Source organism: Thamnophis sirtalis, unplaced genomic scaffold (genome assembly GCF_051295495.1).
Source record: "Thamnophis sirtalis isolate CommonGarterSnake01/CBP01778 unplaced genomic scaffold, rThaSir2_p1.2 scaffold_3, whole genome shotgun sequence".
Taxonomy (NCBI): Eukaryota; Metazoa; Chordata; class Lepidosauria; order Squamata; family Natricidae; genus Thamnophis; species Thamnophis sirtalis.
In genome coordinates this window covers 93,074,774-93,102,511 of record NW_028261383.1, presented here as the reverse complement: position 1 = coordinate 93,102,511, position 27,738 = coordinate 93,074,774, and the positions used below count along the sequence as shown (strand labels likewise).

Sequence of the window (27,738 nt, the reverse complement as noted above, 5' to 3'; positions counted from 1 at the left end):
AATAACTCTTGGCAACATATATAAAGATATTCCTTGTTTATCTTTTGAACAGTTCTCAAAGATTGGTTTCATCTGGGGATTTTGTAGCAGAGCAAGGATTTTGATATCAATCTTCCTATTCCATCTCCAATAATTTATCTGTAGTAAGACATATTCTGTTCCTTATTCAGAAAAGAAGAGCTACTTATATTTCTCTTTCCTTTTCACTGGGAAGCTTTTTCAAACAATGTAACACTGATCAGCAGAATACAACCAGAACAAATGTATATCAAACCTCTTTCTCAAGAGAGGAAACTTAACTGCACTTCCTTTTTTTTTTTTTGTTTCACTGTAACTTTTAGGGACCCTTCGTCATTTTTCCTTAAAAAAATGTGGCTTCCTCACAGCATATTTTGAAAGCCATAATGAAGTGCAAGTAGAGTGGGATGTTTATCTTCATTTATTCATATGATTTAGATAAATAATAGGTCCCGATTAGGAACCAAACTTAGTAAAATGTCACAAATTCCAGATTTTTATTATGCAATCCCTCTTGTAGAATCTCTGCATAGAAAATGCCTGCATTGCTGCTCATGACAAGAGAGGAAGATTTGGTACCGTGTTTGCTATGGACAAAATGCTAAGTCCCCCTATGGGAACTGTGATGGATGTGCTCAAAGCAGATGACCGCTTCAGGTAAGAGTTTTCCTTCTTACTATTATTGTACAAGCAGCAGAGTCGGAAAAACATTTTCGCTTCTGTAAGGATTGTTTGGAGAAGCTGTTTCTATATTTTAAAACATACAAATGCTTCTGTATGTACAAACATATAACTTATGTTTTAAATATAAATAGTCCTCGACTTACAACAGTCGATTTAGTGATCGTTCAAAAAAGTGACTTATGGTCGTTTTTCACACTTATCACTGTTGCGACATCCCCATGGTCACATGTTCAAAATTCAAGGCGTTGGCAACTAATTAATATTATGACAGTTGCAGAGCCCCAGGGTCATGTGATCCCCTTTTGCAATCTTCGGACAAGCAAAGTCAATGGGGAAGCCAGATTCATTTACTACCGCATTACTAACTTAACTGCAGTGATTCACTTAACAAATGTGGCAAGAAAGGTTGTAAAATGGGGCTTAACAATTCACTTAACAAATGTCTCACTTAGCAATATTTCTATATTGGGCTCAATTACGATTGTAAGTTGAGGACTACATGCATGTGTTCCTCTTACGTATTAAAAAAAAAAGTAGGCAACATAAGTTATTTTTAACTATGTAAGATTACTGGCTCATCTGATTCATTATTTTCTCTATTGACTGGTAGTAACACTCCAAGGTTTCTGAGAGGAATCTGTTTCATCTCTTCTAATGCGCCTAATGCAGTCCTAAATGGCATTTGTTTTGTTAAAATATTGGCACACAACTTACAACCAAAAGTTGTACTCCTTCTCTGTTTGAGGATGGATATTTGCAGAAAGATAACTGTAAGCTTACCAAGCCTGTTGCTACCTGTTAAAACTTACATACAAGCTATGTCCTATGAGAGCAAAAGAGAATAGGATAGCTGTGTACAGTCCCTACATCTTCCTATGCCCCACCTCTTCAAACTGATTAACATAAAGAAGCTTTTACCCTTGTGTTAGCTTTTGCAAGTGGGTGTGTGAGTGAGTGTCTATGCATGAGCACGCAGGGAGGGCTACAGTTGGAAAGAAATATGAAACATACAATAATTCCACCTTCCTTTTCTCCCTGTTGCATTCATAGATCTATGCTAAGAGAAGATCCATGGAAGTTGGGTCTTTTAGAAGTTCCTTTTTTGCTTTTTAAACTTTGCTTTTTAAAATATGTTGGGTGGTTTTACAGATTTACATTCAGCCTTTTAAAAAAATATTTTCACACTGTTTAGACAGGAAGTCAACCAGTGACATCTTTACAAGCGGTCAAGAAGTCAAGATAGTGGTCACAACCACATGATCTAAACCCATAATTATGTACAACCACATAGATTAAAAAACAGGACTTTGATATTGGAGCTACAAGTGTCATATTAGTTTTTTATTTTTATTTTGGAAACCTCACGCAGACTCCCTGGAATTAACCAAGAATGTTCATTGAATCCTTTTTGGATCTCTGACATCTCCAGCAAATTTGCCAGCTAGGCCACTTAGATGCTTTTGTTCTAATGAAAGCAGTTTGGGAACTGCAAAGCTAAAAGACTCTGTAGATCAGGCTTCTCAAAAAATAAAACGATCTGCCGGGAAGTCTTAGCTTGAAAGTCATTGTTAATTTTCTTTAACCACTTTGCTCTAGTTCAACAATTTATTTTAGGTGTGTGAACTCTGACAATAAAATGAATGAAGAAGTCACTTGCTCAGGAACTTCATGTAGAAATTGGGGCCACTGCAATGCAGTGACTGCATTGTAGCTGTGATATTTCATACTGCCTTCGGAAACTTGCAACTTCTTAACCAAGGATTTCTGTTCATTTGTGGGTTGTTGTTTTTTAACAGTACCCTGGTGGCTGCCATCCAATCTGCAGGCCTCACTGAAACACTGAATAGGCCAAGATCCTTCACAGTGTTTGCACCGACAAATGAAGCTTTTCAATCCATGCCTCAGAGGGAGCTGAACAGACTTATGGGTAACTTCCCAAGATCTTACTGATCAATTATATTTATACTACTCAGTAAACTTCCAATATTGTATTTTATTTCAGCCTCAAAAATATGTAGCTTCCCTTTGATATACTAGAGAAAAAATAGTGTTCAGAAATATTATTAGACTAAAACATAGACAGAGGCTTTTACAAGTTGATACTCTATTAGTCTTTGTTACATTGGTATTTATTTAAGTTTATAAAATCTGATGTATTTTTCTATTTTCTCACACAAAAAGAGTGCACTTTTACTAATTCCGTAAAATAATGACCTAGAAAAGTTATATTTTTATAATTACTCATGACTTTATGCAGTAAGATTTTCCTGCAACCAATCCACATCCATTAATAGAACTGATTCACCCAGTGAAGCATAGACTATACGTGCATAGCTGATTGTGAAGTCATCCAAAATTCCAGCCACTATCCAGATAGTTTCCAGCAATATTAATATGGTCAAAAACCTGTAGGCTCATACATACATCATCATACATACGTATTAGCTGAAATAGTCACTTGAAAATAATCAATATGAAGCCATATTAGGAAATGACATGAATATTTCAGTCATCTTTTGTGCAAATAATAAAGCATTCAAGCTTGTGCGGTGAAATCTAATTATGGCTTTGAAATAATATGAATTTACATTTTATTTATTGAAACTAGTTTTGAGACATCGTAGTAAAGCAGATATCAACTTTACGATCCCTTGTACATTCCTAGAGCAGCACTCTGCACATTTGTTCTATTGTTTAGAAATACTGTATAATTGATTTGTAGCTACTATAAGCAGTTGTGATGCTGAAACATCCCAGGAACAGTCAAAATGTTTGTGCGCTTTATAAGCAAATGTTTAGTTTACTCCTTCTGAAAGTGATCAGTCATAGGTAGGAAAATTTCCAATATCTCAGGGGTTGCCACAAAGAAGAGGGAGTCAAACTATTCTCCAAAGCAACTGAGAACAAGAACAAGAAGCAATGGGTGGAAACTAATCAAGGAGAGAAGCAACTTAGAACTGAGGAGAAATTTCCTGACAGTTAGAACAATTAATCAGTGGAACAGCTTGCCTCCAGAAGTTGTGAATGCCCCAACACTGCAAGTCTTTAAGAAGATGTTGAATAGCCATTTGTTTAAACGGTATAGGGTTTCCTGCCTGGGCAAGGGGGTGGACCTGAAGACCTCCAAGGTCCCTTAAAACTCTGCTATTGTATTGTACTGTATTGATTTAAATACAGAAGACAAACAAGACTTGTGTAAGAGGGCAAAAAGTTAACAGTGACTGGTTGAAGTTACAATGACACTGAAAAAAGTAACTTACGGTCATTTTTTACACTCACTACTATTACAGCATCCCCATGATCACATGATCAAAATTCGAATGCTTGGCAACCGATTCATATTTATGACAGTTGCAGTGTCCTGAGGTCATGTCATCACGTTTTGCGACCTTCTGATGAGTAAAGTCAGTGGGGGAAGCCAGACTCACTTAACAACCATCTTACTAACTTAACAATTGCAGTAATTCACTTAACAACTGTGTCAAGAAAGGTTGTAAAATGGAGCAAAATTCATTTAACAATTGTCTCACTTAGCAACAAAAATTTTGGGCTAATTGCAATTGTAAGTCGAGGATTACCTATATAATTCTACATAAGAGCAGTGATCAAATTACCTATATATTCAATTAGATTTCATTCTCAGCTGTGGACAGCAAAGTTCTGTGAAACAAGTTGGGCCAGAGAATGACTGTCCATGTGATAATTTGAGTGGAGTTGGGGTGACTGGATTTTGACTAATCTGATAATCAGAGCTAAACATATTAGCAATGTAAAAGTGATGTAGATGGTATTGTAAAATACCTGCCTCTTATTGCTTCTGTATCTAAAGATCTCAACATTTTATCTTCAGGAAATCTAAGCTATCATTATCCTCAAATTCACTGTGCCCAGATATTTCAATAATGATACATTAGATAATTCAATCATTACTTCTGAGTCCAACATTTTCCCAGAGATCAAAGATGAATTCTGCTCTTTATGCTAAATATAATTCCATGTCTACCAGTTTTGGGGCCAAAGGGACTGAAATATATATATTTAGTGTCACAACCCCTGGTGTGCCCCAATTATGGGAGGAAGCTAACTGCTTCCATTCTCTGTCCATCGGCTCGTCACAAGAGACCATCCAGACAGAAACCCAATATTTTTACTGTTGCCTTTGTTACATTTGTGTTGTATTTGTGCTGATAAATAAATAAAGGGAGACTAGTATAGATCTATTTCAAGCTATTTAGCTCTCATCAGCTAGCCATACCCTTACTGGGATTCGAACCTGTGCTAACCTGCCTAAGATGTAATACAGCACAGGTTCGAATCCCAGTAAGGGTATGGCTAGCTGATGAGAGCTAAATAGCTTGAAATAGATCTATACTAGTCTCCCTTTATTTATTTATCAGCACAAATACAACACACACACACACACACACACACACACACACACACACACACTTTATCAACTTCCATTTGAGATTCAGTTTTACCTTTTCAGAAAAGGAATAGTGTTTGCTCTTAGTCTTCCAGCTATTTTTGGCCACATTTAGAAACTTTTGCCAGAAAGCAATTTTATACACCAGATGTAAGGACTCAGTGTCAATATGTGCCACCATTCTCTTTTATTTAAAAATAGGCAAGGAAGAGGAAAGAGAAGCCAGTTATGTCACTGTGACAAAAACAAAATGGCAAAGAAGGTGTTACACCAAGCCAGCATTTGATCTAAAAAGAGAGCACAATTTGGCCTCTTTTATAGGTTTCCCAAAATTCAAGTCTTTTTGCACTTTTTGCAGCTAACGTGAAGAAATGTGTTTCTTTCTGTTCGGGGCACTGTATCCCTCCTGCTGTTGCACAAAGTGCTCCAGCTGCAGTGTGTGAAAAAGTTTATTAGGTGGAAGGAATTGCTATGATTGTCTAGGGGAATCTTGATAGAAATACTAGATGGGGAAACAGCTGCTTGGTTTACTGTAAAGGGAACACTTCTGATCTTTTTTTTCCTCCTTATGAACACTGACAGTATGATTTTTTTTCCTTTCTTAATAGCCATGGAACATGGGAAATAAGCTATAACCCTGAAATATTATTGGTCTCCTCTTGCCTTCCCTTCCTGTCCTAGGTAATGCACAAGAACTTGCCAACATCCTGAAGTACCACATTGGGGATGAAATTTTAGTGAGTGGAGCAGTTGGTGCTGCTGTAAGAATCAAGTCTCTGCAGGGTGATAAACTGGAAGTCAGCTCTGTAAGTTTATGATCTCTCCCTCCCTTTTTTAAAAAAAAGATTTTTTGTTTTAATTGTAGCTCAATCTGTCCTAATGCAGTTCAAAGAACAGCTACTAAATTTATATCACCTTTAATTTTTTTTAAAATAGCCACTAGGATTTAGCAGACTGGAGGTCTAATGTTGTTCCTTTCCCAGTGGACTTTGTCTTTATTATTGAAGATTAGCATTGATTTACCCTTCCACTGTTTTCATCCTTCCTGCTATGTAGTTTCAAAGCAAGTCCTGCTGGATGGTTGGGAATGAAAACAATTTTTTTTATATTGTATTAATTATTTAAGGTTTAGGCAAACCTTTATTTGTATGTTATGGAAAATGAAAATAAAATAAGATTCTCCCACACAGTTCCAGAGACGTTAAGCCGCTCTGCACTTTTTAATGTTTTTGTAAATTCTGTGTTTGAGAAAAAGTAGTTCAACAATTAAAAAAAACTTGCTTGAAAGCACATCAAGGTAGTGTTACTTGAAAATTTAATTAGTTCATCTGACTAGCCAAAGACAGATGCTTGAAAACCAGAATCTGCCTTACAGAGAAAGACCAATGAGTTATAACTAGCATGTACCACAGCCCAATCAAGGTGTGTGTCTGTCTGTGTGTGTGTGTGTGTGTGTGCATGCACATTATATAAACACTAATTACTCCATTTCTCAGTTTAAGCAAGGGCTTCAGCATGGGTTTATAATGGTGTGGCAAAGCAGAACTTTTCTTGTGAAGTGTTATTACTGTATTTTACTTTCCCTTTCCCTTTAGAGCTCAAGGCAAAAACAGTGATATTTTTGCTCTCATTTTTTCCCCCCTTTATTTGTATGCCGCCCTTTTCCCTGGGGGGGACTCAGGGCGGCTCACAATTCAAAAAGGGGGGGGGGAAGACAAACAGTAGACAATACAACATGTTAAAAAAAGAGCACAACAGTCACACAGTTTGGGTGGGGCTACAATCTTAACCCCAGGCCAGCCGGGACAGCCAGATCTTTAAAGCGGCGTGGAAGGATTGGAGGGTGGTGAGGGGCCGAATCTCCACGGGGAGTTCATTCCAAAGGGTCGGAGCAGCCACCGAGAAGGCTCTCCTCCGGGTAGTTGCCAGTCTGCACTGGCTGGAAGATGGAATTCGGAAGAGGCCTAATCGATGCGATCGTATTGGTCTGGTGGAGGTAATTGGCAGTAGGCGGTCTCTCAAGTACCCAGGCCCACTACCATGAAGGGCTTTATAGGTGATAAGTAGCACCTTGAAGCGCACCCGGAGATCAACAGGTAGCCAGTGCAGCTCGCGGAGGATAGGTGTTACATGGGTGAAGCGAGGTGCACCCACAATCGCTCGCGCGGCCGCATTCTGGACTAACTGAAGTCGCCGAATGCTCTTCAAGGGCAGCCCCATGTAGAGCACATTGCAGTATTCCAGCCTAGAGGTCACAAGGGCACGAGTGACTGTTGTAAGAGCCTCCCGGTTCAGGTAGGGGCGCAACTGGTGCACCAGGCGAACCTGGGCAAATGCCCCCCTGGTCACAGCTGACATTTTCTTAAGTTGTGTTAAGAGACTGTGATTGGGAGCTCCTTGGTGTTTACTGAGGTGGTTGTTTTCTTGCAGACATTTCATTATCCAAACTAGGTAACACCACCAGTACACTGATGGGTAAGATTGGGTAATGAAACATCTGCTAGAAAACAACGAAGCTCAGAGTGCACCAAGGACCCCTCATTTCAACCCCAGGCTATAAATATTCTCCTCTATCAGTAGATTGTGATTGGCCCAGAATCATCCAGAGAGCTCTGTCACTGAGTGCCTACTTCCGGCCAAGCTTCCACAGCCTTACCCAGCATCTGTGCAAAGAAAACATGCGTACAACTGACACTTTACTTCTTTGAAGGATAGCCTGTGCCAGCTTTTATTTGTGAGATCAAACTATCGGAAACCAGTCAATAGCACAAGCAATCTTACTTTTTTTTTAAAAAAAAAGCTGCCCATATGAATACTAGAATATTTACTTCTATATTAGATTTTTGCAAGTTAGTTTATCTTCTGTCAACTCAGTTCTTCATACGTTTTTACAATTTATCTCTTCTTTTTCTGCTTCAGAGAAACCACATTATAAACATCAACAAGATGCCTGTTGCTGAAGCCGATATTATGGCCACCAATGGTGTGATTTATGCAGTCAATAGTATCTTACAACCCCCAGGTAGGTCAGCTGAAGTTCAAGCAGAACATATTTTGCCTTAGATTTGCTTTAGTAGTTAAAGGCACGCTATTATTATGGAACACCAGTGAATCTCTACGTAGAAAGGAAGTCCATTTCCTGCACAGAAGGAAACGAGCAGGTGTTCCTCATCTTCCAGAGAAACATTAGCATTGTGTGTTGTTGTTTTTTAAAGGCACGCAAACAAAGCATATGCATTTTAAACTGGGTGCTGGCTTTTCTCAGAGCAAGATAATAAATTCTTGGTGCTTTGGGAGGAAAAGGGGAATGATGGGCTCACAAAATATGGTGAATCATTTCCTTTGACAACATTTGTACATTCTTCCGTGGATGCGCAGAGGTATTCTCCAGGTCAGTACTGGATGGAGGTTTCTACTTTTTTTTATTAAAAGTTTTAATTTTTTTTTACAAATATATACCTCCCCCCCCCCAAACCCACCTCCCCCCCCAACCTCCCAGAGCAAATACAGGATATAAACATTTAATAATCATATTCTAAAATAAACTAACAGACTTTAGCATCATCCCTCACTTGTGCTTTAACTCCCCTTTTGTAAAGCTAACTTTAAACAAGTTATATCATTCCTTGCTCATTCAGTCATAAGCTATCTGGAGTTTCTTAGTCCCATATTTATTTTGAATATAATCAATCCATCTTCTCCATTCCAGCTTATATTTCTCATCTGAATGATCCTTGAGATATGCTGATATTTTACCAACTCTGCTAAGTTTGTTACTTTTAATGTCCATTCTTGAATAGTAGGCAAATCTTCCTTCTTCCAGTACTGCGCCACCAACAGTCTTGCTGTCGTTGTTAGGTTCAGAATCAAGAGGTGCCTACTTTGTTTGTATTGGTTTCTATAGAGGTTGGATATGGTGGAACGTGGGCAGATTATGTCTCCTTCTTGGAATCTCTTTCGTGTGGATCAGAAGAACACATTTAGGAGGAAAAAGTGATTTCACATATCGTTCAGAAATTATTTCCTTTTTCCATTCAGCATTTGTCCCTGGCAGAAGTACAATATGCCAAAATTGGGCTTGCAATTCACAATAACATCCTTACACGTGGAATTCGGTCTCTGCTATCACTCATTGGGTGGTAAGGTTGAGACTAGTACAAGGCTTTCAAACTTAAGAAGCTTGTGAGTCTAGAATCTCACACAGAAGTTGCTCAGAAGCTACGTCCATCATTCTTCAAAAAGGACAGTCAAGCATAGGGAACTTTTTCTTAAGCCTAATTAACTGCAAAACATCAGCTGAAGAGGGCTCTAAAACTGTTTGATCACAGGGTGTATACAAAAGTTTACAAGCAAGCAAGTAATTTGCTCAAGTTGGTTATATACATTGTCTACACCAGTGGTGGGTTCCTGATCCCGTTGCAACCAGTACAGTGCAACGGGGCCCGGCATCTCCCACAAGCACACACACAGCACATGTGCACACGCATGCAGTGTGAGCATATGTCCTTACCCTCACGACGTCTCCGCGATGCCTCCGCGATGCCTCCGTGGGTGGGGCCTCCAGAGCACTGTACCGGAATGGTACCCGGTGCTCCGGTACGCCCGTACTGGGGCTTACTGCCTGCAACCCACCACTGATCTGCACCCATTCCTGTAGGCTCATTTGAAACAAACAATCTTGTCAGACAGAAATTAGTTGATTAGAAAAAGAAAGAGAAACCTTTCCCTTGATCAGTCACTTTACTATGAAGCAATTCCATGCAGCTTATCAGTGATTCTCCTCCCTCCCAAAGCACATTTTATACACTGCATCTGTTTTCATAATGGCCTTTAGCAAATTCTCTCTTGAAAGCTCTCTGCTTGGCTTGTAGCTTATTTTATATGGATTATAATATGGCTTTAGTTACAGCAGGGCTGTCAAACTCCTGGCCCGTGGGCCGGATGTGTCACACGCTGGCCACGCACACTCCTGGTTTAGCGAAGAGGAAAAAAGTCCTGATACATCATTTGGTTTGGTTTTATTGGTCTTGTATGCCGCCCACTCCCGAAGGACTCCGTGTAACGTTGCAGTGATGACATGAGTTTGACACCCCTGAGTCACAGTTGTATCTCTGCTGATTTGTGGGTCCTATACATGTTTGATGGAGGAAAAGGGCAACGAAAGGATCAGAGGTTAACTTGTAAAAAATATTATTTGCTATTCAAACTCTAATGTTGCTCTTATCTACTTTGTGACAATCCCTTTTCCTGCCCTCAAAACTGCCAGCGCCTTTTGATACTCCATCAAGCTGTAAAGCTGCAAACCTTTCATTTGGTTGAATAAGTAGACTAAAAAATGCAAATTCTTGAACAGAGTGATCATATTTATGTTCACTAATGAAAATCTATGATATTGGGATTCCAGCTTTCTGCAGCCAACAGGCTGACATTAATGGAATTGTAGCTTCCTCTGAAGGATAGGCATCAGGTTAGGAAAAAGTTATCTGCCTTTTCTATCTGTCCCAAATCAGCAGGATACATCTGGAGAAGACTTCCAGCTAAAACCCTGGGAACAAGTTTTTATAATGGCAGGCCTTGCTGAGTGGCTACTCAGCTAAAAGGCAGACATCAGGGTGCAGCTATTATGTAATCTGTGTGGACAATTTTGCTAACCCGGTGTTTGCTAGCCCAAGCAGGGTACTGATCCAGGAGCACTGTTGATTTTTTTTTTTTGCCTCGGTTCCATTAATTTTATTGTAAAAATATGTATTGGTCAACACTGCACATTGCAGAAATTCCAAAAAAACAACCCATTACAATAATAAAATAAAATAAAAGTTCTGATCTGTGAATTAGAGAATACAGGGTTTTTTAAAAAACTAAATATATTTGAATGTTGTCCTTTCAGCTTCTAGGCATAATGAAAGAGGTGATGAACCCGCAGATCCTTCTCTTGAAATCTTCAAGCATGCTTCTGCACTATCCAAGGTATTTATAATGCTTAAATCATCATATAACCATTTTTTTAAAATTGTCATTTGATGTTATGGTTATTTGATCAAGGCTTTTTTTTTTTAATAAAACCGATAAATGCAATTTCCCTCATCTGTGTGTCCAGACATACAGCCTCACACCTACATACACATATGCATTGTGAGGATATCAGGGACAATTGTGCAAAATTCAGATTCAGTTTTAATTTTTCTGCATATAGAACATTTATTATTACACTGTGATTATTTATTTATTTACACCTTTTTCTTCAACATATCTAAATGCTCCTTCCTCCTTTTGTTTCCCCCACAACAACCCTGTGAGGTAGGCTGAGCTGGGAGAGAGTGACTGGCCCAAAGGCATCCATTCAGCTTTCATGTCCAAGATATAGCCTGTTGCCTATCTGTTTTAGTCTTTATCTACAATCTCAGTCTTAAACTTGTAAGTGAACTGGCTTCTTCATAGATCAGAAGGTCACTGTAGCTTTCGAGGAAACCATCCAGCCTGTTTGTCTCCTTTGCTAGATTTATATCTCACTTTTCACAGGCTAAATAATGATTTTTCTTTCTGTCTTCTTTGTGACAACCCCGAGATTTGTGTTGGGCTATATACAGCATCAGAGACAGATTCTATCCTCCCCCTCTTGCAACATTGGGGGGGGGGGCTGAGGCTGAGAGGAAGGACTTCTGCCGAGTGGAACATTTGTAGTGTCCAAGTCTTCCTTGAGTAATCAGATTGACTGGACCACTTCCTGCCCTTCAGAAGCCAAATTATTTCAGAGAGCTTTGTTAGTTGAAGAATATTACAGGAACTGGTTTTAGAGATAGCCTGTAATCCTTATAATTGCTTTATTATATACTGACTAATTGTGCCATGGATGTTTTATGTTAGTATGCTTCTGAGAATTGCTGGATTGTAGCAGGCTAAAATTTCAATTAAATACATTCCAACCTTACTTTCAAGAGCTATGGAGCCTGTAATCCAAAATATCCCCCCCTGGATGCTCTGTTGTTCTGCAAGAATTCTTTTCTAATGGAAGCTCTGTGTAGCTCAGAGCGTCACTGAAAGTTTTCCTAACAGTCTGAATTTGTTTGAGAGTTGAGTGAAGAAGACTCTATTTCTTCACTGATATTTTTCTCTTTTGTTCCTGACAGATTTCGCTAATGGATGCTCGACTCGGTACGTGACATATTCTGGATTCTTTAAATGTACTTTTATAATATGAAATAAGATAATGGACTTTCTTCTTGGATGTACAAACACAGGAATCCCCAGAGGAATGAAAAAAAAAAACCCTATGTTTTTGAAGTGAAAACAAAACAAAAACTTATGGCTATAATGGGGTCTGTGTCACAATACTTCAACACAGATTTTATCTTTTAAAAAAAAAATCACAGTTTGTGCTACAATAATTTGTACAACAATATTTATCGCCGTTAATTGTGCAGCCAGATGGAAATCTGCTAAGAAATGACTGGAATGGGGTTTAGCTCAGAAGACTCACTGAGAAACACTGTGTTAGGAAGTTGCTATCTCTACAACAACACAAATCCTTATGTATACAGCACCAGAGCCTTCATTTAATCCTCATTAACCTTAGATTGAGATATGCAATAATTTCTGAGACATATTGGCACATGGTAGCCCAAAGTTTAGCTGTATTTATAAACAGTGTATATCTGAAAGAAGGGGCACTGATTGAGATGATTTTATATTTCAATTTGTAAGCTGATGAAAGATAATGAATAGATGCCTAAGCAAAATAATAATTCTATCAGAGCTGAATGGTCTCAAATTCATGTGCTAGGAAACATAAGTAGGATAGTGCTTATTTTATGCAATTTATGTTCTTGCTAGAGGCATTATTTTGCATGAAAGAGCTATGGTGGTCCAGTGGTTAGAATGAAGTACTACAGGCTACTGCCAGTAGGTCAGCAGTTCGATTCCCATTGGTTCAAGGTTGTCTCAGCCTTCCATCCCTCTGAGGTCAATAAGATGAAGACCCAGATTGTTGGGGGCAATATGCTGACTCTCTAAACCGCTTAGACAGGGCTGAAAAGCACTGTGAATCAGTATATAAGTCTAAGTGCTATTGCTATTGCTATTCAACTGACCATTGTGAAGACAGAAGCTGGACTAAATTCACCTTCAGTCGGGTTCAACATGGATCTTCTTTATAGTCTTGCATAATTTTTACACAAACAGGAATACATGCAGACTTTTGCCTCTGGTGCAATCAGCAAAAAGTAAAATCTCAGTATTAGCTTGTGTTGTAGAGACAATACACTCTTTTTGTCAAATACAACTTGGTAAATATATTCAAGGAAAGTTGGGGCAAAGACCAATCATGATCATATCACACTGACATGAATATCTGAGCCAACCGGCAAATGAATGTAGTGTGCCAAGAAAGTAGATATAGAATGCATTACCCAAATTTCAAAATAGTTGTTTGTCATAATTTATAAAAATAGATTTGTTTATGTTCAAGTATCATTTCCTCTCTCTCACCTCCACCAATTAGCTCCACATTGCATAACCTGACAGGTTTTCATTCACTGCTGTTAACAAAATCCTGCTCTGATTAGTTAGACAGCATCTGATGAAAGAATAAAAGGATTCCCAATAGAATTTGAATCCACAATCATAAAGAAAGGAATGAAAATAACTGCCTGAGGCCAATATCATAACTATAAATTAATTATCTATATGACTTAATCATTAGTCTTAATCTTCACTGTCATTCAGTGATGAGATTCTCCCTATCCAAACTTTTAACAAATTTGTTTATTTCGTCTGCCAGAACCTAAGAGTAAACTTGATTTAGCGATGTAACTGAATGAAAGAGTAGAATTGTTAAATAGCAAAATGGATTATGTTATTTCAGACTACGGCTACTTGACACCTTTCTTAAACTATTATTTGGAAGAGTTTAGCATTCTTCAGTCTGTTCAGAATTCTGTTAAATCAGGAAACGCAATACAATGATAAAAGATAAGCTAATATAATGCTTTTCTTAACGTCCAATTGCCTCTTGAAATAGCACCTTTGGGGAAGCCATGACCCAGATGACTGAGAATCTCATTAGACATACTCTCTTACATAAACACACACACAATGTCTTCCCCATGCCCACAAGGACACAGAAGATGGATTGGACACCAGCCTTCATGGGCAGCATAGAGGATAGCAGCCTCTCATTCTTGGAAACTTCTTTTCTGCTCCCTAAGCATCAGCAAACAAACTTTCAATAAACAAACACAAGCTATACTATTTTAGTGAAGCTTCCATTGCTCTTATCACACCTATTGACTTGATAACTTGTTCTGCAATGTTGTTTTGTAGAATTTAGACATTGCCCAGAGTTTTGGGATTGGGACAGGTTATAAATACTATCAATATTAAATAAAATAAACATCCTAGTTTGAATACTACCACCATTTTCTTGATAGAGAAAAAAAAAACATTCGCCAGATACATTTTCATAGAAGCACTAACAAGAAGTTTCAGTATGTATATTGTTCTGACTTTGCTATTTAAAAAGCTGTTTAAAAGCTACATCAAGGAAACCAGCTCTAAACTCATTTAGATTTAAAAAACAACAACATATATTTCCCCCACTTGCACTTGTAGTAAGTATAATTGATTCTGTCATTTTATTCCTTCCTAATTCTATTCCATGTCTAAACCTGATCCAAAATGTGGATCGGTGAACATTCTGTTGATCATTGGATATCATTATAGCTGAATAGTTTTCTGAATAAATAGACAAGCTAAACTAAAAAAAAACCTTATTGCAAGCTTACAACTTCCATATGCTCTGTTAACTCTTCAAGATAGTGCAGACAAGGAAAGTCACATTATAAATACTAATACTACTTTATTATAAGGTTATAGTAACAGAATCTTGTACATCTGACTGTACTTCCTTCCCTGCCCTTTAAATTCCAGATAGTTGAGGGGTTGTTCTTTCTAAGATGTTTATTCTACCCTCAGCTTTCCTTTTCACTCAGATTTTGTTTGTCTAGGCTCAGGGCAATTCCTCCTGTCTCCCTCAAGGTTATCCTCACAGCCCATTACATGCTCTTAACAACATAGTTTACGTTAGAGAATTATGGGAGCTTCGATTTATTGCATTAGAAGTATCAATTTGCCTGGAACAGAGACAATACCTGAATGCTGATTTTAATTTTTGTGCAAATAACTTGTGGCTTGTGTTGTAAAGCTGCTTCTGCTTTTCTGTCTCTTTTTTTCAGCTCCTGCGTATTCCAGATTGTTAGCCAGGATGAAACAGTAAAGTGACAGCAAATCTACATGTCAAGCACAATCAAGGGTTCAGTTGATTTTTACTGTGGAAAGCAAAGCCTAAATTTAAACGGAACAAAACACCACCATGTAGGTGGAATGTATCTTAATACAGAGGTTATCTTCTTTTTGAAGTGAAATAAAAGAAAGAAAATAAAAGCCATATAGCCAGACACAGCCAAACACACCCATCACTTTATAAGATTACTTTGTCCTCAATAGTAGCAGATAATTTAGGAAATATCTATTCCAAAATTATTTAGGTCATATGAGCTTAAGCAAAGAAAAAACCCTAGTATATGTAGGTGCTATCAAGAAAAGAAACCAGGTGCCATATACTAAGCTCATCCATTAAACTGTTAGTCCAATGCCTTTTGCTTCACTGGACAAAAGTTGCCCTAGTTTTCAAAGGAACAGCTTCCCTGTGTTTTCTAATAGAACTAGTGTCAGTGCCTTAGATCTTATGTATATAACCTTGCTCAGTTCCAGTGAATAGGTTTCCTCCATAAATTATTTTTTTCAGTGGTTTCTACGATTTATTTGGACTTTAGCTGAGAAAATGAAGACATTGAGCACTTAGTCTAAATAATTCTCAGGTTGGCTTCCATTTTGTTTGTCTATATTCTCTCTGGAGACCAAATTGCAATCCTTAAAACTATACTTTCATATTCACTTCTAAAACAATTGCTAGAGATCAAGAGCCTAAACTATTTTTATGTTCTTAAGTCCAATGGGGTGAATGGTCTTTTTTTTTTGTAAGGTTCAAACAATAGGATTTTGCTTCTATATAGTTTTGTCAAGGAATATTTTTGGATAGAGTCAGAGAGCCATTCATGTAAATTTACTGTATACTGGCGGAATCATTACTTTCTCTTTACATATTGGGAATCTTTAAATTGTAATGCTCTTTTTAAAATTGCACTCTTTTTAAACAAAAATACCGTAGAATAAACTTTGGGTTTAAGATTCTATCTCTATTTCTGGTTTGAGGCTCACAATCTTCCCATCTCTACAATTTGACCTTCCTCATAGGTGTCTGGATAGGGGAAGGGAGGCAAGAGGGGCAAAAATGACAAAATGTGCATTATGACCTGATGATGCACAACTCATGGGTTTTGTCTTACATACCTTACACACATTTCATAACAGTTTTGCCATTGACTGTGGTAGAGGATCTCAATGACCCTCTTTGTGCCGTTCCAAGGGATCATTTGAATTTTCAGCCCTGGTTATGTTATGAAAAGGAAGCCTGGAACTTCATGATGATAATCATACCCTTTTCTTCTCAGTTGCAATAACTTGGAATTACATTTGTATAGACATATTTTATGCAAAGTAAAATTGAATTTTGTCAATTGAATGTGGCTCTGTCAGTGACAATCCAAATCTGGGTTTCTTTCTGCTCTCTCTCATAGTGTGCCATCTCCAGTTCTGATTTAAAAAACAACAACTCTTTTAAAAAGATTAGAATTCAAAATGTGATGTCATGTGAGGGGCTGTTGTCCAAAGCCACTTTGGCAGGCACAAGGTGTTGCATATTTCAACATAAGCATTCTGAAAGATGGTCTATAATCTTATACTGTATGATAACCATAAGCAAGTTCTTTAGCAAGAATATGTGGTTTTTAATTTCTTCCTGGTGCTTTGAAAATCTTCCATGCAATTCTGCATTTTAACTTTTCTTTTTTAAAAAAAAATCCATTGTTGATATCAGGGAATTTTTAGTGCTCTCTGAGCTTGGTTGTTTGCCTGCAGATAACCAAGAAACATAATCAGTGCAAGCAAAACAACCAATCTCAGAGATCACCAATGATTCCACAGTTCAACTCTCAGCTACATATTCTCTCCTGTTACAATTAGGAACTTTGCATGATGCAAGCCACAATTTGATCAGTGCTGCTGATTAGCTTTGATTTACACATATGGTTCTAACTTTAATACCCTTTGTTCTTTCCACATGTGAAAATACACCCTCACATTTTTTTTAAAAAAGCCATGGAGTTCTCCCTCATTAAAAACCTTGGAGTCAACAATCAATCTGTAATAAAATTTGAGTTTGAACTTAAATAGATAAGGTAAAATTTCTTTCAAGTCAAACTTGACCTTTGAACACAGCCATGTAATTTTCTTGGCGATGTGGATGTGGTTGGTTCATAATTATTACAGATGATTCCAGCATGTTTTGGAGTTTGAGGACATAAAGATTTTTATTTTAGACATATGTGACAACCCCATTGTTTTTATAATAATGAAGCTACAGCCTTTACTTTCTTCCCTAAATCACCAGGAAACCTTGACCTAAGTAAAAGAAATTGAATTCGTACTTATGAATGTTCAAATTCAAACAAGTGAATTTACATGTGAAAACTAGGAAAGTGATAGGTTGGTGAGGGGAAGAAACTCCACATATAGACTTCACACTCTTCATTTTGGTGTATTGATATATTTAGAATAAGGAGGAAACATCTGTGGATTCTACAGTTATTGTTTAGCTCCCAAGTTCCTATATCTCTAATAACTGGCTAGCCTCTTTGAGGTTGATAGTGATTAGAATTCAAAGAAATCTAGAGAATTATACCTTCCATACTTTTGAGGGGAAACTTTGGAAATATAACATGTAATAAAATTACTGGTTTGTCATATAATTTCATTAGTATCACAAATATATCACAAGGAGCTCAAGGTTTCCCCTTTATATTACACCAACAACTTTATAAGATGAATTGGAGTGAAAAATAGTCACCACGAGGGATATACTTTCTCAAAATAAATACCCGTGGCCCCATTTTTATTTTTAGATCTCTTGACCCAAATTTCAGTATCTCTTATACTTGGCCTGAAATAGTTGTTGTTTTTTTTTAAAAAAATTTTTTTTAAGGTAATAAAATTATTATCTTGCTAAATGTGAATGCTGTCCTCTTGAGCCTTGTCCAACCAGCCCCAGGTGCAGGTTGACATTACTTTCTCCTAACTCCATTGATAAGAGAGGAATGGCTCATTTCTCAGGAGAACAATTTCCTTACCTAATGTAGAAGGATGACTCATTTCTTTATTATTACAATCTCATACAATATCCGGTGATATCCAATTGCTTTTCCTTGATTGAAAATGAACCAGCACTATGTATATGTAAAAGTGAATCCTTCATCTTGACATGTAACTTGGGCCAGGTACCAATTCCTTCTCCATCACCTGGGAAACACTCAAACACCTTTCTCCTCACCTGAAGGTTTAACACCAGTCAGCTTAAGCTAAAACGTATAGCAAAATTTCTTTCACTACGGATAAAGGTAAATTTTGAACTCTACAGCTACTTCTACATGGTTTAATTACTTGAATTTTCTTCCACAAAAAAAAAATAAGTGAACTAGAGACTATAATTTCTTCTATGCAATCCAAGAAGCAGAAACAGATGTGCAATTAAGTAATTTAGAAAACAAATGCACAAATGGGTAAATAGACCTTTAAAGAGCCAAAGAATGTCAGGATAGCAATAGCCGGTTGGGTAAGGTTATTGTCCAAAAGCAGGATTGCCAAAGACCTTTGCTGTACAATTGGAATGAAAAGCCTTATTGCCTCAGCCAGGCTTAAGAAACCACAAGAAGATCTAGCAGGACAAAATTCAGTGCACAGTTCTTATGGGAACCGAAAGAAGGACTTTTGAAAAAGGAGCAGGTATTTATATATTTGAAATAAGCGTTAAACTTTATTCTTCCATCAGCTCAGAATACAATCTTCTTTGTGACTACTGATCATGAAATCATTGTGCTCCTTTTCAATAAAGTAAGACAATACTCTTTAGTTCACTCTGGGACAGAGGTAGGTTGCTGCCAGTTCGGCTCAGTTCAGCTGAACCAGTAATAGAATTCAGGCCTGGATCACAGAACCAACAGGCCTGACATGCCCCCAAACCAGTTCTCTGGTGTTTTCTGCCATTGCCGGCATGGTTCTGCACATACATAGAGCAATTTTTAGTCCAATGCATATGCAACATGTAGCAGACGCACACGCACAGCGAACCAGTACTAACCAGTTCAGGAACCCACCCCTGCTCGGAAAGCATAGATCTTTGCTGGGTGACTTTGGGCCAGTCACATTTTCAGCCCAATCTACTTACACATGGGTTGCTATGAGGGAATGCTGCAGGAGGAAGTTCTGTGTCTGCTGTTTTGAGTTCATGGAAGAGAGGCCAGGTAGAAATAGCGGAAATGGAGAAATGGTTGAAATATGGCCAGTTAGGAGAGTTAACACACCCCATAACAAGGCCTGATGCTAATCAGTTTCCTTTCGTTTCTTGGCCATGAGAAGACTCAAGTGAAAACCCACATTGGGTCATCAAGGGTTCACTTTCCAAAAATAATCTTGGTGAATCAATTGCCCATTCTGTCCTTTTAAGTGGAAATAATTTGTTGCCTGGCCTTAGGCAGCGCAAAAGACAAGGAAGGAAAGAATTCTTATATAAACACATACCAACACACATTCAGTATATTGTGTATAGAAAGAACCAGCATTTGGTTAGCTCAATCAAGTGACTTAAGTGCTAGTCAAAAGAAGCAATGTATCTTGTAAGGCAAGTTTCTGGGGATGTAAGTAGGACAGTGGTTTTATATATTTACAGCAGCTGGCTGGTTAGGATGAGAAAAGAATCTTGACTGATCTGATTCAGCAAGCTATTGTGATAGCCTTAACCCATTGTGGTAAATGCCTATGTTTAACCTCTGAATGATCCTGCCAATCCTGAACAATGCATTGTAATGTCACAAAGCAAGCCCTACCCTTTTTTGCCTCATTCAAGAATGTAAGGAGGTGGTTTTGTGCCACAATGCATGTTTCGTCATCCAATGGAGGAAGGGGTAGTGAAGCTATAAGTTCTTCCATTCTCCATATCCATGTGCAGTTTAGAAACACGATCAAATTGTGGGTGCCGTGAAGAGATGACACAATAATGTCTGGTCTTTTTTTAAATTTCAGTTGCAGTTCAATTAAAGTAACATAGATGATATCTTAGCTGGTCCCTATATTCTAAAGGTCTGGCTTTTTAAAAATGTTAAATAAGTTGCTACTCATCCAGGATGTAAAATGCTGTCCTGGCATATATAATGGAGAAGCTGGCTAAGAAAAGGGGAGAGTCAACCTCCCCCATCTCTGCTCACTAGGTAACAGAATCTAAGACTATGGCTGGAATTAGTATAGCAGCTTTGGGATGTGCCTTCAAGTCGATGTGGGTGACCTTCAAGTCAGTGTTGACTCATAGTGACTGCCTGGAAAAGTTCCTGCAGTTTTCTTGGCAAAATTTCAGAAGTGGTTCGCTCTTGCCTCTTTCCTTGGGATGTCTATGGAGATTCTCAGTTGTCCAGGTCATGGTTGTCCCACAGAGCTGAAGAAACTTCTTGGAGGAGAAGCAAAACATCTTCAAAGAAAAACCAAAAAGTCCAGTTATCTCTTGAAAAAAAAAGCACATTTGGGTTTCCTTGGGATGAGAGAAAGAGTGAATGGCTCAAGGTCACCTAGTTAGATTTTTGGCCAGAGCCGGATTACTCCTCATGGTCTCCTGGTGCCTTAACACTACCCCAAGCCGTCTCTCTTATTAGAGTTAGGATTGTTGCTCAATTAGTTTAAAATAAACATAATAGTACTGTGAAAACATTTAATAAATTGGTACTAACTAAGAGTTAGTGACACCAACTGAAATCAGTGAGATAGGTTAGACGGGATTATTTTAACTTCTATTCTTGGTTCTTGAAGAATAAGTAATCCACTGAAGTGAAATAAAAGTTTCACATATTTCAATTTTTAGTACTGTATTTTTCAGAGGTTTTGAAGAGGCAAACAAAAAAAAGGTTTTGCACTCTGCAAACCTCCCAAAAATGGGCCGTTTTTCCCGAAAATGGGCCATTTCCCCCCCCCCCCCAAAAGGCATGAATAGCTTTTAGGAGGCTTGCAGAATGTTCGGGGGGGGGGGAAACAAGCAAAAAACAGCCTGTTTTTTGTGAAAATGGGCCCGTTTTTTGTTAAAAAAAGGGGGCATGGATAGTCTTTAGGAAGCTTATAGAGTGCTCCTGACGGCTGGGAGGGGGGGTAAAAAAACATTCTGTTTTTTGCTCATTTCTGGCTATATACGGCCATTTTGGGGAAGGGGGCATGGTTTCATGAGGCAAAAAATGCTGTATTTAGTGTATAAGATGCACCCAGAATTTCAGCCTCTTTTTTGAGGGAAAAAGGTGTGTCTTATACTCCAAAAATATGGTACATACCTAGATTTATCTTGATTTGTCTTTTAGGTCTGAAGAGGCCAGGGAAGAGAAAAAAAGCATATCCCAGTTTCTTGTAGCATTAGTCTATAAAAATGCCATCTCATTGATCAGAAATTCCATCTGGCATTCTATTGTTGGTACTACTACATGGTGGTTTCAGTCCTTTCTATCAGAACAGAGAAAATATATGTAATGTATGTAATGCTGGTAGATACTGTTCAACTCCTATGTTGTTGACTTGTGATGTCTCCTATGTGGTTTCAAATTTGATGAAACTCCTGGGAGAGATCATTTGCAGGTCTAGATATACACTGTATACTGATGACAAACATCTTTACCACTCCTTATCATCTAATCACATATTGTGCTCTTAAATACTGCTTAATGGGATGACAAGGGAGAAGAAGCTGAAATTAAATGCCGAAGGTAAGGAAACAGTTGAATGAACACAGTTTCTACTCTCCCAAACCCACCACACTTTTTTCAATTTATGCTCCTCAAGGTAGTGTTGTATTCAGAGGTGGTGATAGTAGCAAGTAACAAATGAACACTATTTCCTGAGTCAATAATTATTTCTTCCTTAGTTACATCTTGTCTTATCTACTGCAAAAACATTATATGTGTGGGGTTAATGTGGAAGGAAGAAAGTCATTTTGTAAAGTAGATACTTGGGTCTATTCGTGCTACCAACGAAAAAGTTAGCTTGGAAGTTGTGGTTGAGGTGAATCACAAGAGTAGGTCCAGCAGTTAAAATGGCCAGGAAATGACCTTTTAACTCAGTTACTCATTATGTCTAAAGTTTAGAAGAGTTTCAGCAAAGGGCAGTGCAAAGATGTGCTGGAAAAAGGAACAGGGAATAAGGAACTAATTCATAAGAGTAGTCACCAGTAAGCAACTCATAATTTTAGTTTTTAAGTAAGTATAGCTAATAAAATTAAGTTTTTAGAAATAGTTTATAGGACTCTACAGTATGTATAGATTATTGGTGTAGATTTATCAATAAGAAATAAAAATACAGAAATGGATACAAATAGATAGATTTAGAAACTTGCACTGTCTCATAACTATCTAAAGCCATTTAGTGAGGTCATCTCACCAAACAATCAACAAGCGGATGATATTCATGTTTATCCCTCTATTTTGAGCTGAATGAGAAAAGCAATGGAAGTACTGACCTCATGTCTTGAAGCTGTTAGGGTAAAACATGTTCAGAGGAGATTCACTGAATCTCGGGTTATACTTCCTTTGGCCCTTGATATGGCAGTGCTCCCCAAGGAATAGCAGCAATTTTAAACCAATAGCACTGCAGAAAAAGTAGGCAGACATTTGGTCATTAGAGACTTAGCCATGACCAGCCAATTGTGCTAATTATGACTTTACCTAGAAAAAAAAATGCCTTCTGTCATCTTGGGGCAGCCCTTGTAGATCTCTAGTACAGTTTCTGCACAAAACATGGACTATAAATCTAATAAAACAATAAGCAAATTGATAAACTTGTTTGGCCTCCATTGTCTATTTTGGAAAAATGGCAAAATTCTCCTTCACCCAGCTATTGTGAGGAATTAATGGAATGATATCATAATTAAATTATGTTTTTCTTTTCTTGTTTATATATTTATGCCTTCAGGTGAATTTTTTAGTCCAGGCAATTGCCTGGACGACATTTCTTGGCAACATTTTTCCTTGCCACCTTCCTAGGACTAAGAGAAGCTGACTGGCCCAATGTGACTCCGTTGGTTTGGTACCTAAGACAGGATTAAAACTCGTGCTCTTCTGGTTTTTAGTCATGCGCTTTAACCACTACCCCAAACTCACTCACTGATTTTAATTGTGTTATTTTAAAAATTATGGGTTATATTATGGGCTTTTCCATTTGTTTGACTTACCTGTTTATATAAATAGAAAGACAGGGTATAAATTCATTAAGTAAAAAACTAAATGAAAATCCTATGCTTCTATTTAATGTGCATGTTGAGGCATGTGAAGTACATGAAGGAGATATCAGAGAGCTGTAGGGGTGCTAGACCTCAGAAGCTGCTGCTTGATGGCTTCCCAACCTGATGGAAGGGTGGAACCCAGAATGAAGTGGTTCAACCTGGAAAAGACCACAAGTCACCACAAGTCCTACTTTGGTCAGAGTGTCAATGTCCATTACAAATATTTCTCTGTCACAGATAGAGTGATTAGATGCCCTGGGCAATAGGATGAGAAAGTTTTAAATATACACCAAGTCTGAATTGGCAAGTGAACTTTAGCCTCAGGCTGTTACAACACAGAAACTATGAGCTGTCAAAGTAGACAGCTCACAACCTTGCTTAGTGAGTTGCAATAGCTTCTCTGTTCCCACAGTATAATATTGAGATGTTTCTCCAGCTTGATTAGAATAATAATTAAAAACTCTGGGCCAGACCAGGCAGCAATCCTGAATTCTGAGTGCTACCTAAGGGATCTCTATGTTGTCTATATGCTAGATAAGAATTTACTAAGATTTTCACACTCCTTTTTAAATTGAACAAAAAGTTGACAATCAAATGAGGGTGAAAAGTGAACTGAAAGTTTCATACATTGTAGTTGAGGTTCTTACTAATCAATTTTCACTTCTTACTTCTGAGAAATTCCTTGTTTTTCCTAAATACATGGTAGGCTGTTACAGATTGATCCTTTCCCAACTTCAAATGTAAGGGGAGGAATCATACTGAATTGTAATGTACTATATGATGTGATGTATCAAACTATATCAGTAGGATATACATATACAGTATCAATAAGATGCTTGATCAGAATTTTAGTTAAATGAATGGGGACATTCGTTCCAAAGACCCATTCACCGGCTTCTTTTTTTGCCATTACTTTATTTCTACTCTAGTGTTAGTTTGTAGGATATTGCTTGATTACTGTTCCCTTATTGTTGATAGCTGATCCTAAAAGACCAACACTCCCCATCATAAATCATGACACATCTAATATTGCTTTGCCTTATAAAATTTGCATGGGTAAAAATAAAATGGAATTTTTAGATATGTGGACTTGTCAGATATTTATTTGTTATCTAAATATGGAATACTCTATTTCCTTAAGGTTGCACCTACTTTCAGTATTTGTATCATAGGTATTACAGTAATTTAGATTGAGGTGGCACAAAATTCGGACAACAAAAATTCATAGTAAAAACAGCAAGAAATAACAATAGACAAAACAGTATTAGATAAACTATTTTATTTAAAAATATTTATTTATTATCAGTAAAATGCATTCATTTTTAATAAACATCCAAAAATAAAAATAATACAAAAACCAAGACAAACCTGAAAATAGCAGAAAATAAGGCAGAAAAATGTTAGAGATATAAAGAAAAAAAATCATATGGTCAAGATTTAATTGTAATTTGTTAAATTTGTTATCATTGCATATATAACTGTTCTAGTAAGCACTCTCATTTTATGTTTAAATTGTTTTTAAAAACCTCTTCTTCCTTTAATGTTTGAAGGTTGTTTTTTGTGAGCAAATAATAAAAAGAAAAGCTTGGAATCACTTTTAACTGAAATTTAACACACAAATCATCTATGAAGGATAACAACCACAGCATATTGTTTCCCTAGTTTGCAAAGCATCTTTGTATGATTTGACCAAGTCTCAAATTCTCCAGCAGATGCTCCGTGAATATGTACATAAGGTGTCTTAGCCATTGGTGACTAAACATGCAATTATAGGCGCAGTCAAATTCTTTAAAAAGGCCACCTAGAGTAACAGAGTTGAAGGGAGGGAGGGAAGGAAAGAGAAAGAAAGAGAAAGAAAGAAAGAAAGAACAAAGGAAGGAAGGAAGGAAGGAAGGAAGGAAGGAAGGAAGGAAGGAAAGAAAGAAAGAACAACCTCAAAGAACAAAACGTAAAGGTAAAGCAAAGGTAAAACTAGTCATTCATACATACATTCTGCTGAAAAAGACATGAGTCTTTTAGATGCCTAGAATATTATATTGGTATTTGATTGTGAATAATCAATGTATGACTGATGTATTTTGATGAACAGTAGCTTTCTGATTATAGACATGGAGCAGATAATAAGAATCTAGTTTCCGCAGAATGTCAAGCTCAAAGCAAAAGTGAGCGATTACTCCAGGCCATTTCCAATCATTTCACATTTCTGGCAAGGGGTCAGTTCAGAACATCTGAGGTATATCAACTGATTGTGAGGAAGGATAAATTATTGTTCCAAAAGATAACTATGTTCCCTTAGCACCTAACTGTACTCTCTTAAGCTGAGAAGCTCACCTTCTGAATATTAAAAATAAAATATACAGAGATTATTCTTGAGTAGATAGTTCATGGATATTTTTCATTATCTAGGACAGCCAGTTCCCAATACAAATTGATTTCAGACTATGATTATTTCATGAAATTGTAATACTGCTTTTCTATAAGAACTGGAGTTAAACTGGGGAATCCAGACAGCATTTTATTATAGCATTATAAAACTACTCGCTGTCACAGCAGATGGCAGCAGCTAGCTAAACTTGAAAAGCTAAGTTGCATTGGACGTGTTCTTAAATAAAAGACCCATCTGAAAAGTTCATAGTTCTAGGCCAGATTGGGAAGTCAAAAAAGATGCCAGAGCAAGGCTAATGAATTTCTGTTTCCATATGGCTGCCAAGAAAATAATATGGGTCCTATTTATTCACCAGAAAACAAGCTTAGTTTCTGGGAGCCTTTACCTTTACAATATTCTGTAATGTTCTTTGCTTTGGTCAGTCATATTTACAGTGCTTCATCAACCATTCAATCAAATCTTTCCATCTTTATGCATACAATAATCTTGCTGCAGTTTTCATGTACAAAAACCAAGTTCCATGACTTTTTTCCTAACTGTTTCTTCACCAATCCTCAAAGAAAAATCTTTGGTCTCAATGGTATATTAATTTTTAAAATACTCTGAATCAGTGTGTACATTTGAATCCAAATTTTCTAGTTTTACACATCCACAAACATGATAAAATATCCGTTCTTGTACATATTTTTCTACATAAATTTGAAGTACCTTTATAGATTCTAGATCAGGCGTGTGAAACTGGATTTCTTTGAGGGCCGGATCAGCATTGCAGTTCCCCCTCTGGGAGCTGGCCAGGCAAGAGAGATGGGATGAACACCTCCTATAGCATTCTGCTGGCCAAATTGGGGGATGGGGGCCCACGTATGTGCCGGGTGCCATACCCCATTTTGGGCCTGGATAGCTTTCTGCAAACTTTGCTGGCCAAAATGGTGTGTGTGGGGGTTTTTACACGTGACCCTCCCGCACCGTTTTGGCTGCAAGAGGCACCACGGGTCAATCCTTTGCTATTTCCAGGCCAGCTCCATCGGCCAGATTTAAGCACCCCATGGGCCAGATCCGGCCTGCGGGCCTTGCGTTTGACTCCCCAGTTCTTGATAATCTGGTAACAGATCATTGAGGGCAATATGTTGACATTTGTAAACCACTTAGAGAGGGCTGTAAAGCACTATGGAATGGTATACAAGTCTAAGTGCTATTGCTATATACCAATCGTACATTATCATATAAGAATTTTCTTTAAGTTTATAACATAATGTAAATTTCAATCTTTTCAACTACATAGTTTCCCACTGTTTCATCTGTTTCTTAAAATCGAAATTCCCACTTTATCATATATTCTTTCAAATGTCAATAAAAGTGTATATATTTTAGTTCTTTCTTACAGGGTCATAAAATGGAGTTAATTTTGGAGACATCTGCCTGAGTCACCTCTGAACGTTATCTCATAGCTCTGAACTTCTATGCTTCAACTCCTTTTGCCTATGTAATTGTTTCTGCATGTGTCTGCCAAGGTCATCTTCCCTAGTCTCAACAATCAGTTTTCTTGACTGCTTTGTAGAGAACGCTCCGGAGCATCATTCTACAACTCAGGGAGGCCAAGTAAGAAAACAACGTGAATAGATTGCCTCCCAACCTTTTTTCACATTTTGCTGCTCATATTACTGTAGAATATCCTTTACTTTCATTGTTAGGAATTTAAGGTGGCTGTGCTTGAAATGTTCCTGTGCCCAATCTCTTTTTCTGCTCTGATTATGT

At 37.5% G+C, this 27,738-nt stretch overlaps 1 protein-coding gene across 1 annotated transcript in view; it reads left to right on the top strand.

Annotated features, from left to right (window-relative positions):
* The window catches only part of TGFBI (transforming growth factor beta induced), a 48,066-nt gene extending 31,691 nt beyond the window's left edge, over positions 1 to 16,375 (top strand). Inside the window, exons 11-17 of the mRNA XM_087709515.1 lie at positions 539 to 675; positions 2,499 to 2,629; positions 5,810 to 5,934; positions 8,048 to 8,150; positions 11,016 to 11,095; positions 12,256 to 12,280; positions 15,358 to 16,375. Coding sequence (XP_087565641.1) covers positions 539 to 675; positions 2,499 to 2,629; positions 5,810 to 5,934; positions 8,048 to 8,150; positions 11,016 to 11,095; positions 12,256 to 12,280; positions 15,358 to 15,398 — 642 coding nt within the window. The 3' untranslated portion in view covers positions 15,399 to 16,375. The remainder of the gene's footprint in view (positions 1 to 538; positions 676 to 2,498; positions 2,630 to 5,809; positions 5,935 to 8,047; positions 8,151 to 11,015; positions 11,096 to 12,255; positions 12,281 to 15,357) is intronic.
* The last annotated feature ends 11,363 nt before the right edge of the window (positions 16,376 to 27,738 follow it).